This window comes from Mercurialis annua, linkage group LG3 (assembly GCF_937616625.2).
Source record: "Mercurialis annua linkage group LG3, ddMerAnnu1.2, whole genome shotgun sequence".
In the NCBI taxonomy this organism is placed as follows: domain Eukaryota; kingdom Viridiplantae; phylum Streptophyta; class Magnoliopsida; order Malpighiales; family Euphorbiaceae; genus Mercurialis; species Mercurialis annua.
Window position 1 is genome coordinate 53258960 of NC_065572.1, and position 15752 is coordinate 53274711.

Genomic DNA, 15752 nt, shown 5'->3' on the forward strand with positions numbered 1-15752 from the left:
AAAACTAAATAAAAAATTCTGGAAAATCTATAATTACATACATATCATCAAAAAATTGACAGTTGCATGAAGAGATACACAATCCTAGAATCAAATAAGCTTGAAACATTAAATATCTAGGTTTTACAGAAGTAAAAATAAACACAGATTCCACCAAATTCTTTAACAGGCAAACCTAAATCTGAACCTAAATCACCACCATAATCACACACTACAAAATTGAATAGAAAATATTGAAAAAAATGAAGAAAAAACAATAAAACTAAATTACAAATGACAAAAATCCAGAAACACAAAAAAAGTATAATCATGGCATTCAATAAGCTTATGTACTGATTTTACAAATTAATTTAAAAGCACAAAGAAAATTCATAAATAAAAATAAGTAAATATAAAAATCGGGAAACAATAATTTGAAAAAACAAATTCAAATACCTAAATCATGTATTTTACCTTTAGATTAGGGCTTGGCGCAAGTATGAGTGATCAGACTAAAGAAGGTATGGAGGAGAGGATGATTCGGCCGGAAAATCAAATACAGGCAAAGATAACGGTGGGATCAAACGGAGAAAAAAGAAACGAGACGGCTAAAAAAAGTCAGAAGAAAAAGGCGTATAAGTGGAAACAGAAAATTAAAAAAAGCGTACGCTTGGAACCCTAAAAAAGAGAGGGCAGATATGGAAAAACTTGAAAAAAAGAGGTACAGCGCGTCATTTCCTCTACTTTTTACTGTTGAACGAGTTATCCCTTTCATCCAACGGTGAAAATTATAAAATCAGCTAAAAAAGATTCTAAAAGATAGAACTTATCTCGATTAAAATCTAACTTTTAATCCAAACAAAAAAGAACAAAGGAGAAAAGCCAAAGCAACATAGATTAGGTTCCTAGCGTTAATACAAAATACTACATAATGGTTTTCGCAATGGAGGAATTGAACCTTCTCACTTATGCTTGGATATAGTGGAAATGGAACTACTTATTCCCAAAAAAAAAAGGCTTGTTAACTTCACACAAATTACATTGTATTGTATATAGCACAAATAAGAATTACACCTTTATGATACATGTACGCCCACAAATATTAAATAAAATATAAGGACTTAAAAGAAGAAAAAATATAAGGCCTAAAACGAGGAATTAGGGGAAAAATTAAACTAATGAAGGATAATATAAGAAGAAGAAAAAAACAACTCATTTGACGACTTATACCCCCCCGCATGTGGCTCAATATACAAACACGGGTGTTCCTCAACTGAATCATTTAGCAAATGAACCTAACTGCTGCTTCTCCAACTTGTATTTTTTTCATCTGCATCTTCAATCAAAGAATCAGAAAGCCTTCAAACTTCTACAAGCAACAACACAACGCAGAATTCCTGGATACGGCACCATGCTCTATACAGGCACCCAAGCTGGCAGCATAAGCCCAAAAATAGATCTACTCATGTACTCGGAAACTTCCACTATATCCAAGCAAGAGATCCCCGATCATTTGTTACTTGAGGGCGTCCCCTAGTTGGTGTTGGAGGTCTGTTGGCATTCAACTCCTGCACTCATCGTAAATCAATTTAAATCACAATGAAACAAAATCAAGCCATGCACACGAAATTTCGTAAAGGCAGGCTACCTGCATCCATGTATCTTCAATGTGCCGTTCAGGTGAAGCTTCCGGTGATGACATAGCTGGTGGTAAAGGATGAATTAGTTTTGGAACCACCACAAGATCTCTTCCCAAAACTAATATTGCCCCAGCATTATTGGCAGTACCTGTGGAAAACAAAAATAAATTTGATAACCTAAACTTCATGTGAAGGACCAACTGAACAGACAGATCATTGGCAAAAACGTATACCGCAATAATTAGTAGCTGAGAAAAGTGTGATTAGATGTCCCTGGGCAAAACGCTCAAATCCGTCCATAACACATTCATGGGCACGTACAATCAATTGAAGATCATTGTTATTGCAGAATTCCATTACTCGATCAGGCTGTAACAGTAAACGCCTCAGCAGTCAGCAAAATTGAATAAATACACATTCCATCAGCATATGGAAAAATATAAGCATGATAACAATGCCAACTCAATATTGCAAATAGAACCACCAAACTGATAAATACAAAAATGACTTGTTAAACAAACAATGAAGATCCAACAACTCCCATTGGCCATCAGCTAAATTATAATGCCTGCAAAAAAACTTTATATATGGAAAGCTAACTGAGAGAAAATAGAAAAATATTGGCTGTAAGATCCTTCAAATTCGATCGACTGTCATCCATTACCACCACCAACAAAAAAACCTGAGGAAGTAGCACAATTGATCCTAAACAAAGAATGGAGGTAGTTCAAACTGTAATAAACATACATATCAATGTAGACGTATATGTCTTAGGACAATGGGAAAAGGCCAACGAAAACCACCTATGTCCCTCAAATAAGCATATTAAACAAATGGAAGGGTTGCAGTGTCAAAAGAACCAAACAAAATCCACAAGATGGTTCTTGAAGGTTGAAACTTTAACAGATGTCTGAATGTTAAACTGCTGATATAACCTTACTATTAGACCAGAAATTTACGACCAAAAGGACTCTAATATTTGGTTTGGTGGAACAGTATCAACTAAAAAAGACCAGCTTCGACAAGTATGTTAAGTCCTCAACTTGATGATAAAGAACACATAAACCATTCAGAAAACAGATAATCACCGCCATCCATCATTTTTTTGGACTGCCATTAATAATACAATAAGACATATAAGGGACACCTGCATACAAGGCTGAATAGTATCATAGTTGTTTATAAGCAGCATGGCACCAATGACCAAACCTCTTTCACGAGGCACCAAGTCTCCTGTCTCAACTCAAGTGTGAGTAAATTTTAGCTGTCTTGCGCATCCATTTTAGTCTCAAATCTCCATTGTCCAACCACTGCTTAGTTACAAGATTTATCCATGTTCTACACAAAACTCACCCAATTACACCACGCATGGACTCTACTTCTACAATTTTAAAATGGCAATAGACAGTAATATCTTAAGCCATTTACCTAATTTTAAAAGAGAGCTTCGTATTCTTAAAGCAACAATATTTAAATTTCTTAAACCATAGTCAACCAAACCAATATATAAGAAGTCAGCCAAACTAGCCTGATCTAGTCAGAGTCAGGCTCATCATTCATTAAGTTAAGAGCAGCATTAAGAGATCCATAGAGGGTTGGTCAGTTACCCCTCGATTTCAGTGTTAACTCTAAGCCAACATCAAATATCTAGACTTAATGATGTGCACCAAACATATTATTCCAATATGCCACAACCAGCCCTCTCCGTGTAGCTTTCTGCTCAACTGATAGATAGTATCACAAAAATGACAATGAACTATGACAATAAAATTGGCCATATTTCCACAGAAGTAGTGATAGGACTAATGAAGTGGTAAAAACAAAAACTGAAAAATTTTACATCCTCAAAAGGAAGGGAGACATCAATGGTTGTTGAATTGTGTTTCAGGTAAGGAAGGAAGATGTTTCTAATGCTGTTTGGTTGCTTCTAGATGTTTCTTCTCCCAATTTCACGTAGAGACTATTTATATAGATTATAAGTGTTTATTGCCTTGAAGCCTAGTGTCAGTGGCATTAAACATCTTAGTTTATCTATATCAGATTTTCTACTCAAGTTCCAGGTGAAAGAAACAGGTCTTCACTTGCATAGGACATATCAGGCCCAACTTAAGAACGTTAGTAGTTCAACATTAAGTGTAATATGCCGATAGCATTCTAAAGATCAACATGTTTTCAGAATTTATGGAGCTTAAACTAGTATGTTGCTACTTCCAAACAATAGATGTCTAAGAAACACTTTAAATGTGTTTAGATGATAAAACTATAGTTAGAACCTCATTCAAAAGTTCAATATGTTGGTTGAATTGGTAATTTGACATGATATTAGATCCTCTGATCAAAAGATCTACAGTTCAATCCTTGATAACCCCATTTAGTTAATAAAAATATTGAGCACAAGGTGAGGTGGGCATGTGTGCTTATTTGTTCACGCTTCTAGCCCAATGAGCAATTGCGTGCGGAGATGTATTTAGATAATAAAACTATTGTTGGAGCCTTTGAATTGATTATTTGACAGTATGGAAGCATCTCTATCATATGCACAACATTTGAGTAGAAAGGTGGTATCAATCAATATAAATATTTCTAAGACCATATCATCATTTGCATTCTCTTTGCCCACAATCATTCTAGAGTCAGAGAAAGGTTCTCTGTCTTCTTCAATAAATTAACAGGATACTAAGGAAAAGATTCGTCAATGATGCTGAACAACCAACCAAAATTAACCAATTTGCATGACATTGTACACAATTTATTTCCATAATAAGCTTAAACTAAATACAAAAAGAAATTTGATCTAAAGCTACCTTTCAAATAGTCTCAAGCAATTATATGAATTTAATTCATGAACCAAGCTAATTATCAAAAAAAAATTCATGAACCAAGCTCCCAAAACTTTTTTTTTTTTTTTCAATTGTGAAAATATCTTAATCTATCAATATGGACACTGGAATATTTTACACAGTATATAGTAAACAAAATTTCCTCTAAATATCGACGCACTAACTAGGGAAACCAAAAACAAACAAACCACTCCACATTTGGCTATTAATAAAAAAAAGCAGAAAAGGACAATTACCCCAAAAGTCACCAGCCCTGGACCTCTAGCATTTGGCCGCAATCCTTCTACACTATCATTTTCTGTTGGATCAGACCTAAGGGAGAACAACAAATTCATTTAAAACACGTTGAAAATCAATAAATGAATCAGAAAAACAGAAACATTCACTCACCATAATAAATCCATAAGCACAATTGAGCCTGCTTCCATGGTAATAGGACGCTGAAGATTCTCAATCTGTTCCACATGATTTATTGAACGGCCAATACCACCATGCATGCAAATGATTTTCTTCTCAATTAGTGCTGCCAACGGTAGCCAATTGAACAAACGATTTATCCGATGCCACACCCAAATTCCATCTCTTTCTCCCTACATAATCATTATTTAGTTAGTAATTAACAAAATTAATAAGAATGGGAAATACATTGTGTGGGTATCTAAAATTCAATACCATGCGCTCAATGCACTCAATCCGGAAACCAAAAAGTGCATTGATATCTGCAGCTTCATGGTTTCCACGAATTAAATGAACATTATGGGAATACTCCACCTGAAACAAAGAAACAATTATAAGGAACAATTAACTCATAAAGTGTCAAAAAGATTGCTTGCATTTGAAGGGCGGACTGGAAGGAAAAGAGAAACAAGAAAAGCCCACAAATACATACCTTCAAAGCAAGCAGAAGAGAAATGGTTTCTAGGCTGTGCTGGCCCCGATCAACATAATCTCCTAGAAATAGATAATCAATATATCTGATAGATACAAAACAAAATCAGCATCATGTCAAATACATTAAAAAAAAGCTACAATAGAATACATTCCTGTTTTACATAGACATGACTATAGCCGCAGAGAGAATAAACATTAAAGGAGTCCTATGCAGAAAAATGTATAGACTAACACAGCCAGGAAATATAGTAAATGGTTAGTCAAAGGACATTTTTATTAATTCTCCCCCAACCAAACCACCATCATGTTTAATAAAACAAAATCAGTAACAGATTGCTACCCTCGTTGATTAGTACAAGTCACAATTTGGAACCTTCCTTTAAAACATACTGCTTCAATCCTCAATTATGTGAAACTCAATGCCTAGCTCAAAACAGGCTAAACTTGGCTCACAATGATGCAATGCTAGCACAACCCACACTGTTATCCTCTTCATTTAAAAAGATAAACTTATGCACTCAATTACTACTATGAAATGCAATATTTTTGTACACATTAAAATGAATTACAACTATGTAGTTTTGAGTCAATAATAATTCTTTAAGAAAGACACCTGAAATTTATATAGGATCTTAAGTAATTTCATTTTTAATAACATGCTGATGTGGTTCTCAGCGGCGACCCAGCTCTCTTCACAAGAATGGAAAACAAGTGTTCTCAGCAGGCATGCTTTCAGAAAATAATCCAACTTAATATTGTTGAATCATCCTGTATGCACACCTACAACAACGTGATGCATGGAAACCTTGATAAAGCTGGATTCTCCGGCTTTAAAAATGTTTTCATGTACGAACACGCGAAAGATTTTGGAACCGTTTCAATAGATAACTAACATTAGAACATCCGTTTCCTAGTAGAAAAAACCATTTCATATGGAAAATAAAAAAACTTAAATAATTGTTACTTATATTTTACAAATCTTCTTATTCCCGTTACCCACAAATAAAAACTATTTATCTTCCTAAAACAACTATCCTGTATTCCCTTCTTAATTTCTTCACTTCTTTAAATTGAAGAAACAATTAAATCTTAAACTAAACATGTGATTTCTTACAAATTTTTTCTAATCTAATCAAAACAGTTAAGAAAAAATATATAAAATCGTGTTTTCTTATTTTTGTTGGAGGGTAATTTGTTTTTATTATGAATGTGAAACATTTAAAATAATATATAATTCAATTTTAATTTTTATATTCATAGATAAGTTATTATTTATTACAAAATTAAATATTGAGTAGATTCAAATGACATAGTTTAACAGTTATCATATATGTATAGTATTTTATCTACATGAAAATATATACTTTTTATAAATAGAACATAAAATTATATGATTTTTCGTATTTATAAACATATCTCTATATTGTTTTTATCTTGCCCCCATAGTTGTCAAATCGAGATTCGAAATTCTAATTTTCTGAATCGAGAATCGAATCGTAAGATTCGGTTTAAAATGGTAATATGTTTATTAATTTATTTTGAGGAACTATAAAATAGATATTATAAGTTTACTAATTTTTAATATGTTAAGTATAAATATTAATGAATATAAAAATATGAGCTTTTTATGTCCTTTATTTGAAGGTTACTTTTTTATCTCAGGTTTAGAACATGTACTTTCTTAACAAAATTCTCTAACATATCAAAAAGTTGAAGACTTGTCACATCAGTCATGTTCTACCCATCCTCCACTCTCCTTGATCTGTGTTTCTTTTTTAACTTTATCTATTCTATTTATCTTCATCTTCAACCTCTTCATCTTCAACCTTTTTTCTATGTCTGAAATTCTTCTTTTTCTTCTTTTGTGTTATCTTTTCTTTTTTTATTCCACCTCTAAACCTTGTCTCATCTGCTTTTTTTTTTATACCGAGTCTCTTGTGAACAAAGCTAACATATTCAGAACAAGATTTTTTTATATTTTTTCATGCTTTTACAAGAATCATTTGAATCGACCGAGTCGACCCGATTCTAAACAATTCAGGTCCGATTCGGGACCGATACTACCCCAATTTTGATTCCCCTAGTAGATTCGACTCGTTTTGCTGCTGACTCGACCCGACTCGGACGAGTCGACTCCTGACTCGTACGAGTCTAACAACAGTGCTTGCCCCTATTTGTATTACATACAAGTTCTCCTCACATTTTTGTTTTCATTACTTTAACAGAATTTCATTTGGCAATACCCGTTTCATTTCCGTTTCTGTGGAACCTGGACAACAATAAACCACCTATTAACTGTTAAATTCATAGGTCACCACCAGAAGTAGTCCCTGTTCGTTTTCCTTTAGTTATTATACAGCTACTTCAATGGGACTTTCACATTGTAATAGCCACAAGTACAAAGTATCTATTCTCTTGTAGATAGTCTAAAGAGGTAGGCACTATTGCTAAAGCCCGATATACACACTGCAAAGTCATTCCACACTTCTTAGTTTAATGTCTTTTCATTGTAACCCATCACCCTTTAAATTGTTCCCACAGTTATTTGCTGCTTTAAGGCTAAAGTTTCCTAAAATTTATTGTATTAACTATTAAGTTTAAAATTTTCTTCCAATTCCCCCAGAATAAACACTTTTGATAGACGAGGCAACAAATGGCAACAAAGTCATACAAACTCACCAAAGCAGACAAACAAATAATGCTAATGTTAAAAATACAGAAAAGAAAATGCTTACGCTATATCACCAGCTGTTGAAGGTGCACCATACTCATCAAAAAGGCGCATTAGATCCCCAAACTGCCCATGCAAATCACCAAATATTTTGATAGGAGCCCTCAGCTGTAAAACACTTGGCTCACTTGAAAATATTCTTTCAGCACTGTCACAAAGGTCGGCTATTTCATTGCAATCCAAGAAAAACTGCCGACGTACTGGAGGCTTCCAACCACGAGGTTTTAAAAGATGAGCAATCACCTGCCATCATAGAGGGATAATTCATTATTACAATGATAAATATGAAATTAAAAGGCCAATTTTAAACATGCATATGTCCTTATTAGTTTGTTCTTGGTCAGTTAAAATGTTTGAAATAACTATTACTTCCTAGACTTGTTCATCATATTCTCAGATCCCCTTTTCAATTTTTTTGTTGGGGTGGGGGTGGGGACTGGGGAGGTGTTGGTTAAGCAATAAGGTGTGAATTATTATTAGCTGTTTTATTATCCATATATTCAACCTTGCGAAAGGTGCTACAAGCAGCCTTTCAGAATAAAACACACAACTTCAATTAAAATCTGCAAACCTTTTTGGGCACACTATTGATGGACATCTGTCGATCTAGTAGTTTCCTAGCAGCAGTTGCACTCTCTGGAGTACCATAGCTGACCCGCCTGCCTTCATTTTCAAACTGATCAATTGAAAGCTGTCTGACCATCCCACCTAAGGCTCCACCAGTCTCTGCAGCTACAACCACCTGCAATGACAGGTAAGAAAAGAAACATTTCCATGTCTGAATTGACTTCAAATAAAATTACTCTCAAAAATCTTAATAAAAATGAAAACTCACAGCTCTATGATGCAGTCGAACTCCAGCTGGAACAATATTATTTAATCCAGCAGAATCAGGCTTAATCAAAGTAGATATCTGTTTGCCGCTAGGGGTAGCTTCAGCACCCCGATCCCTGTCTGGCAGTTCAACTTCTCCATTAACTTGCCGTGCCTTAGCAGCAGCCAGAGTGGCACTTATAGCCTCAGCTTCTGCAGCCGATGCTTCAACCAAATATTCCACTCCTTTGCTCATTCTCCTATAACAATATTTTATTCAGAACCTCATGATTTCCAGAACACTATTCAAATCCAATACGAACCAAAACACAAATATGGTATTTAGCTTACCGAGGTCCCGGAAGCATGGCATTTTCAGTGCTTATGTCTGTGTACATATCACCATTAATTGGGGGAGCAACTGGATTACCCAGGACAACAGAACCATCAGGTGCTGCTTCAGACATTGTTTGCTTAGATCTTTCATCACCAAAATACCTTCCACCACTTCCAGGTATCCTTCCCACAAGGACATTAGATGCAGCAGCTGCAGCTGCAGCATGAGAAGCTGCAGTTGTTGTTTCAGCAGCAGCTAGATCTTCAGCAACAAGTAAATCATCAAGCAGGACTCCTGTAATGCAAAAGTCTATTAGATTATGCAAATATAAGAGGAACCCTGAAATAGTTATGAAACCATAATTAAAAATATCCTAGTAGAACCTCCATAAAAAAACTTTAATAAACTTTCACAGTTGATGCTGTTGAATAACCTATGCAAGGGACAGAACTAGCATTTAGCATTTTCTTCTATTCCCCATAATCATTAATTCAATGACAAAGAAGATATATTACTTAATCATAAGGAGAGTATGCCAAGGACAGTGTCTTTACAGTGACATCTTATTCTAGGATTAAGCACAACTCCACAAACTAATATAGACATTCTCACATGTTCTCTGCAACACAGTCAGTCCTCCAGCATTATCACTAGAATCGATCTTTATCTAGTATGCTTTTGGTCTTTCTGACCTGACATGCCTTTTGCCAATAATTCAAGAGCTTAACAAAATGTAACATCATAAAGTTCTTATTAATCAGATAATAACCCCAGTAAAAGCAACATCTACATGCGTTTTTCAAATCACTTGAGCTTTACAAGATATAAAAGATCTTGTAAGATCTACTCCAAGCATCCCCTTCAAGTGGGTGCTGCTATTAATTCCCACACCATACATTCATTCATTCACATCACTTATTTGTACAACTGAAAAATCAAAAAAGTTTGCAGACATTTGGGAGTGATTATTTGTCTTGGAAAAAGTGAACTGGAAACAAATTCGGCAAATTAAAATTAGGGTTTAATAATCTTATCAGTTATCACTTACCGCCACGTAAACCACCATAAATAAATATTAAGTCACCAACTGCAGCAGCCGCATGCCTACATCGTCTTGTCAACTCCACTGCTGCATCTCCACCAGCAGCATCAGCACTGTACCTGCCAGTCCTTGGACTAGTAACAACAGATTTTGTATCACACCAAACTCCCGCTGCAGTATCCAGCACTACACAGGCGAAACAAGAAATAAATTAAGAATGTTGTGGTCGGGCATTCATATGATTACATACTATACTAATACTTTGACAATAAGACAACAAAAACTCCAATTATCAATCTGAACTCGACTCATTTACAGAAAAAGAGAAACATAGAACCTTTAGAGTAATATTCGGAAGAACTAAAAAAATTAAAGGTAAAAGTCTCAAATAGATGACATTGGATTTGAAGTAATAAGATCAAAGTATAAGGAGAAAGGGGAAAAAAGAACAAGGGCAATATCTAACAAAACCAAATAATAATTATTGATCATCAAGGGCCATTTTTGACTGAACTCAACTCATTTATTAAAAAGGAGAAACAAAGAACTTTTAGAATAATTATTAGGAAGAACTGAAAAAAATTTAGGTAAAAGTCTCAAATAGACAATATAGGATCTGAAGTTATAAGATCAAAGAATGATGGGGGGGGGGGGGGGGGGGGAAGAACAAGGGTAACATCTAACAGTACTATGTTATAATCATTGATCATCGAGGGCCCTTTCAATCATCTATTACATTTCAGATTTTCTTCAGATATCTATCTAAACAATAATAGGATCCCCTTTCCCTCTAACTTACAGACAAATGATACACATTTCTAAGTACTTTATTTATATACACACGCCATAGTGAGAGCAAACAGAACAGAAGCATAATTGCACAGCAACATATCAATAGGCGAAATGGTCAAATATCTATAGCAAAAGCACCTGCAACACTTGAAGAGTCTTCTACCATACGACCACCACCAAGTGCACCTCCAGACACATGCAGCCTAGCATTAACAAAAACCTAAAAGCAGAATTGCAAAAATGTGATTAATCATCCTCAACAGAGAGCAGTTATCAATATCAACACACTGTCTCTGTGTGTATTTATTGTACATAAAAACATATTTAAACATGTTTAAACCCACTGCTGCATGTTGGTATCTTGGCGATGGAGAGACACCAGGAGCAATTGCCCATTCCCAACGACCATCCCTATGTTTGGCAAGTCCATAGGCACTTGCTAGCGGCTGCAAAATTTACACAATGCGCAAACAAAAACATACTTTCAGGAAGGATTGGCAATAAAACAGTTAAGAAACTACAACCTAAAAGATAATAAAAATTCGAAATTAACCTCAACATAGGTGGCAGAGCGAAGATCAACAAAGCGTAAAACATCTTAAAAGCATATACTACTAAAGAACTCTTTCTATGTATAGTCATTCAATTTCATTCCATAATTTCAATCTCATAAAAACTCTAGAACAATTAGCTATTGGCAACTACTTATTTGCAGCTGATGAAGTTATAACATATGCTTGTCAAGTCAAATCAAAAGGACGTAATGCCAAATCCATATCTTACAATACTAAAAAAGAAGAACTAAAATCCATTGAGAACTTAACTAATTTATCATCTACTGTAAGAAACTATTATACAGGTCATAACACTATATCTCACCACGCTATTGGCATCCCTCCCTCCACAAAGCAGAAGAAGACCATCTGAACGCGCACTTGCAGTGGCATACCTAGACAAAGTAAATAATCAAAATACAATCAGCTTCACACCAGAATGCAATAAGGTCAAAGCTAATCAACACATCCAATTAAACAAAAATCTAACAAACCGACTCCAATACAAATTTCAAACAGGCATCTAATAATGCCAAATGTGTAGATGTAAATATGACCAAAAAACAAGCAATAATCTTTCACGAACATGAAGAGTAAAAATGCATACATGCACACATTTAACAGAAATACAAAATATGTATGCATGCATGCATTCTAGCTTTTCCTGTTTATGAAAGATGAGTGCATGTTTATGTTGGCATGAGAATTATTTCAATCCATTTGTAACACATTTGGCATAATTTAGCTTCACTTTTATAATTAAAATTGAAATGTTATCCAGTATTAATATCTCGGTGCAGTGCAAGGCCAGTAGGGAATTATAGGCTTAAAGGAGTATGTAATAGTCCAAAGAAAGAACATTACATTTGATCAGTTTTAACTGTTTAATGAATTTCTAGATGAAGTCAGTGAGGAGGAAGATTGATCTCTCTCAATACTAGAATACAAATAGTTAGATATTAGATACTAAACTTTTTTTCAGTAAGTAGACAACTTAAGGGCACACAAACTGTTCTATCACTATTTTTTTGTTAATGCATACAAAATACCTACTGCATATGGCTTAGCAGCCTCTAAGAACTGCTTAATATAATTCTTTATTATTGCTTAACCTGAAGATCATTGCAGAGATAGCATCAACTAGAGAAAAGAAGAAGAAAAGAAGTCCAAGACAATATAAACAAGATAGAATACAGAAAAGGAGGCTTATAGACCAGGCACGCCACTGCTTGCGGCACGGGAAAAGCCCATAAAGAATATCAAAGACTAGCAGAAACATAAGGTACATAAAAGACTTCCTAGTATTCACAAGAGGAGAAAGGAATTATACATGCATGGTGGTGGACCTTCCCCTTCAGGTTCTAATTTACGCCACTCATAAGGCTTGGCTGCAGTGTCAAGGGCCCATACATCTGACAAAGGACGCTTCCCTGAATAAAGAAACGAACATATGTTTTTGTGTGTAGTCAAGGATATAAAGTTGTGGAATATGCATACCCAAAATCATATGATAAATTTTCGTACTTATACACAGGATTAAGATGCTTTGGTTCAACATGACTTACCATCATTCCCTCCAATTGCCATGAGATACCTTTGGCCCACCAAAGCCATCACATGCCCATATCGTGACCCAGGTCCAGGGCCTTGAACAACAACTCTATAAGAAAAATAATAGTTAAATGATAAACATATAATAAATATGAATGCATTAGCACCTTGTTAAAAGTCAAACCTATGCCATCTTGGCCTTTGCTGTGTGAGGTCAAGAACATGAAGATCTTCAGCAGACAAACCAGCGGGACCAATTCCACCCTGTGTTGAGATTTGAAATTCTAGTTATATCTCAGTAAACATAGCAACAAGAAAATAACATAGCCATGCAAACAGAAGACTGCTAAGGTACATTGCAGTATGCTAACCTGGATAACGACCATAGTTCCCACTGCAGTTGCCACATGAGCAGCCCTTGGAGTGGGTGGCTCTCCGAACGGTGTAATGCTGCAAAATAAGTTGATTATAAGCACTATGATGTTATGCAACAGTAAAATAATTGTTATGTTCCAGATAAGAAACAAGATATAAAAATTAGAACCGTCAGCTTACCGAGACCATTTATTTGTTAGCACATCATAACAGTGAACATCTGCAGTGGCGCCTGCTAGTCCTGCAATTCAAGAAAATTATAAAGTTAAAAAGATCATTATAAGTATAATTTACCACTATAAGAATCCTAGAGAAACAAAAGCCATCATATAATCACCTCTCTAACATGCGAACAGAGCTCAATCAATTCTTCCCACTAAACCAAAAACCATTCAATTGAACATAATTTGGGTGCAATGCTGTCATAATTATCGGCATATAAGAAGGACCAAATGACAAAAACATGCAGGCTGACCTACCGAGACCGCAATAAAGTTAAGGTATTAAAAAACATGTGAGATGTCACCCAAAAATCACTTTAAGAGTTCAAAAAAAATTAACATCAATATGATTATAATAACCTGGGAGTTAAACTAAATCGACATATTTTAAAACCATATTACAAGATCGCATCAATATGCTATTTTGGCTGAGCTGCAATTCAGTAGTTAGGGTTCAAGTGGCACTCAATCAACTTAGTATAGAGCACAGCATAAAGAGCACAGCATAAGAGCACTTTAAGCATCAGCACATACATTAATAAAAGAATCAAAAGTGTACAAATTGATTTGACTAGCGTTCACAAAATAGAAAGAAAGGTTGCTTTAGCTTCAATGTCTAAATGGAAAACAGGACTAATGTCACTCGTAATTGTGTAGGTTATAATTGCAAAACCAAGGAAGTTGTAACCATTTCAGTGGCACAACAATAAAAATCCAATCACAAAAAATTGTAAAAAGGAAAAACCTAACAGGCCTTCTTATAGACACACACATAAATAAACAATGATTATGCCTTCTAGCACAAGTTTACTACTTCTACGTCTAAAGAACAACAGGAAACGAGAAAATCGAAGCTAAAACAACTTCACATTTGAATAATTTATCTGACGAAACAAATAACTAATGAATTGAAAAGATCAGATGAAACCCACTATTTTAGATAAATTCTGCTTTGATCCAACCACGAATCACTCAAGTGTACTTATCTTTCTAGCTAAAATTTACTAACTTATCAAGCAATGCAACAAAACAAAGCAGCAAAAATGAAAGAAACTTAATGAAATGGAAGACATACGGATGCCGGCATTTCCAGCTGAGGAGGGAGCCCCTGATGCTGCAGAATTGCCTTCAAGAGCGGTGGCGCCACCAAACAAAATCAACCTAGGTCCAATGTATCCAGGCGTACCCTCCTCGCCAACGGCAGCCACTGCAGTTAACGTATGTCCACACCTAGGCCCCGGACCATCTTCCTTCTTCTCAATAATCGCATTCACCACCGAATAAGTAGGTGCATGCCTCGGCCCCACCACGGGGCTTTGCTGCGTTTGCGCAGGCTGCTGCGCCTGCTGCGGCTGCAGCATAGGAGGATTCACCGCAACAGAAGTAGGAGACGCCGGAGATCCCGCAGGCTGCGGCTGATCCCTTAGCTGCTGCTCTCTATCCATTGACGGCGATGTAGAGTTTTGAACCGCCGAATCTTGATCGGTTTCCGGCACCATCGTGGAATCAACATCCATTGCTACAATTACTCTCTAATCCAAACCCTAATTTCAAGATCGGAGCTACAAATCCAATAAATTAAACTCTCTAATCAACATTTTTCGAAAACAAAATCGGTAAGAGCGTGGTTTTACAAATCCAAACCCTAATTCGTATCAAATAAAAATAAAATTGAAATTTCTCATTTCCTCGAATTGAAAGAAGAAAGAAAAAACAATCTAGAAAAAAGGCTTTTTAAAAGAAACAAAGTGGAAAATGAAAAAAACGGAAAAAGAAAAAATCAAACAAACAAATAAACAAACCCTCTCGATTTTGTTTTTTTTTTTGTTTTTAGTATTATTTAAATGATGTGTTAAATTCTGTTTGGCTATGGTTAATTAACCTGTTTAACTCTTTTTGACATCATTTTTGTTATGGATTTTCTTGTTCTGTTTTTGTTTACCGGTACCAACCGGTTTTGGAGAAGTGGACCGCCGTCAGATGAGA

General features: G+C 35.2%; 1 protein-coding gene across 1 annotated transcript; it reads right to left on the bottom strand.

Moving 5' to 3' along the window:
- Nucleotides 1–1005: 1005 nt before the first annotated feature.
- LOC126671746 (serine/threonine-protein phosphatase BSL3) lies at nucleotides 1006–15542 on the bottom strand. The gene is made up of 21 exons (XM_050365542.2): nucleotides 14842–15542; nucleotides 13726–13786; nucleotides 13542–13620; nucleotides 13355–13434; nucleotides 13185–13279; nucleotides 12950–13049; nucleotides 11945–12014; nucleotides 11410–11511; nucleotides 11204–11285; nucleotides 10280–10459; nucleotides 9246–9525; nucleotides 8917–9154; nucleotides 8653–8823; nucleotides 8086–8324; nucleotides 5349–5433; nucleotides 5132–5230; nucleotides 4850–5049; nucleotides 4696–4771; nucleotides 1853–1988; nucleotides 1628–1767; nucleotides 1006–1547 (listed from the first exon to the last, which is right to left on the bottom strand). The coding sequence occupies exons 1-21, from the start codon at nucleotides 15281–15283 to the stop codon at nucleotides 1464–1466; spliced, it is 3039 nt and encodes a 1012-aa protein (XP_050221499.1). The 5' UTR covers nucleotides 15284–15542; the 3' UTR covers nucleotides 1006–1463.
- Between the last annotated feature and the right edge of the window lie 210 nt (nucleotides 15543–15752).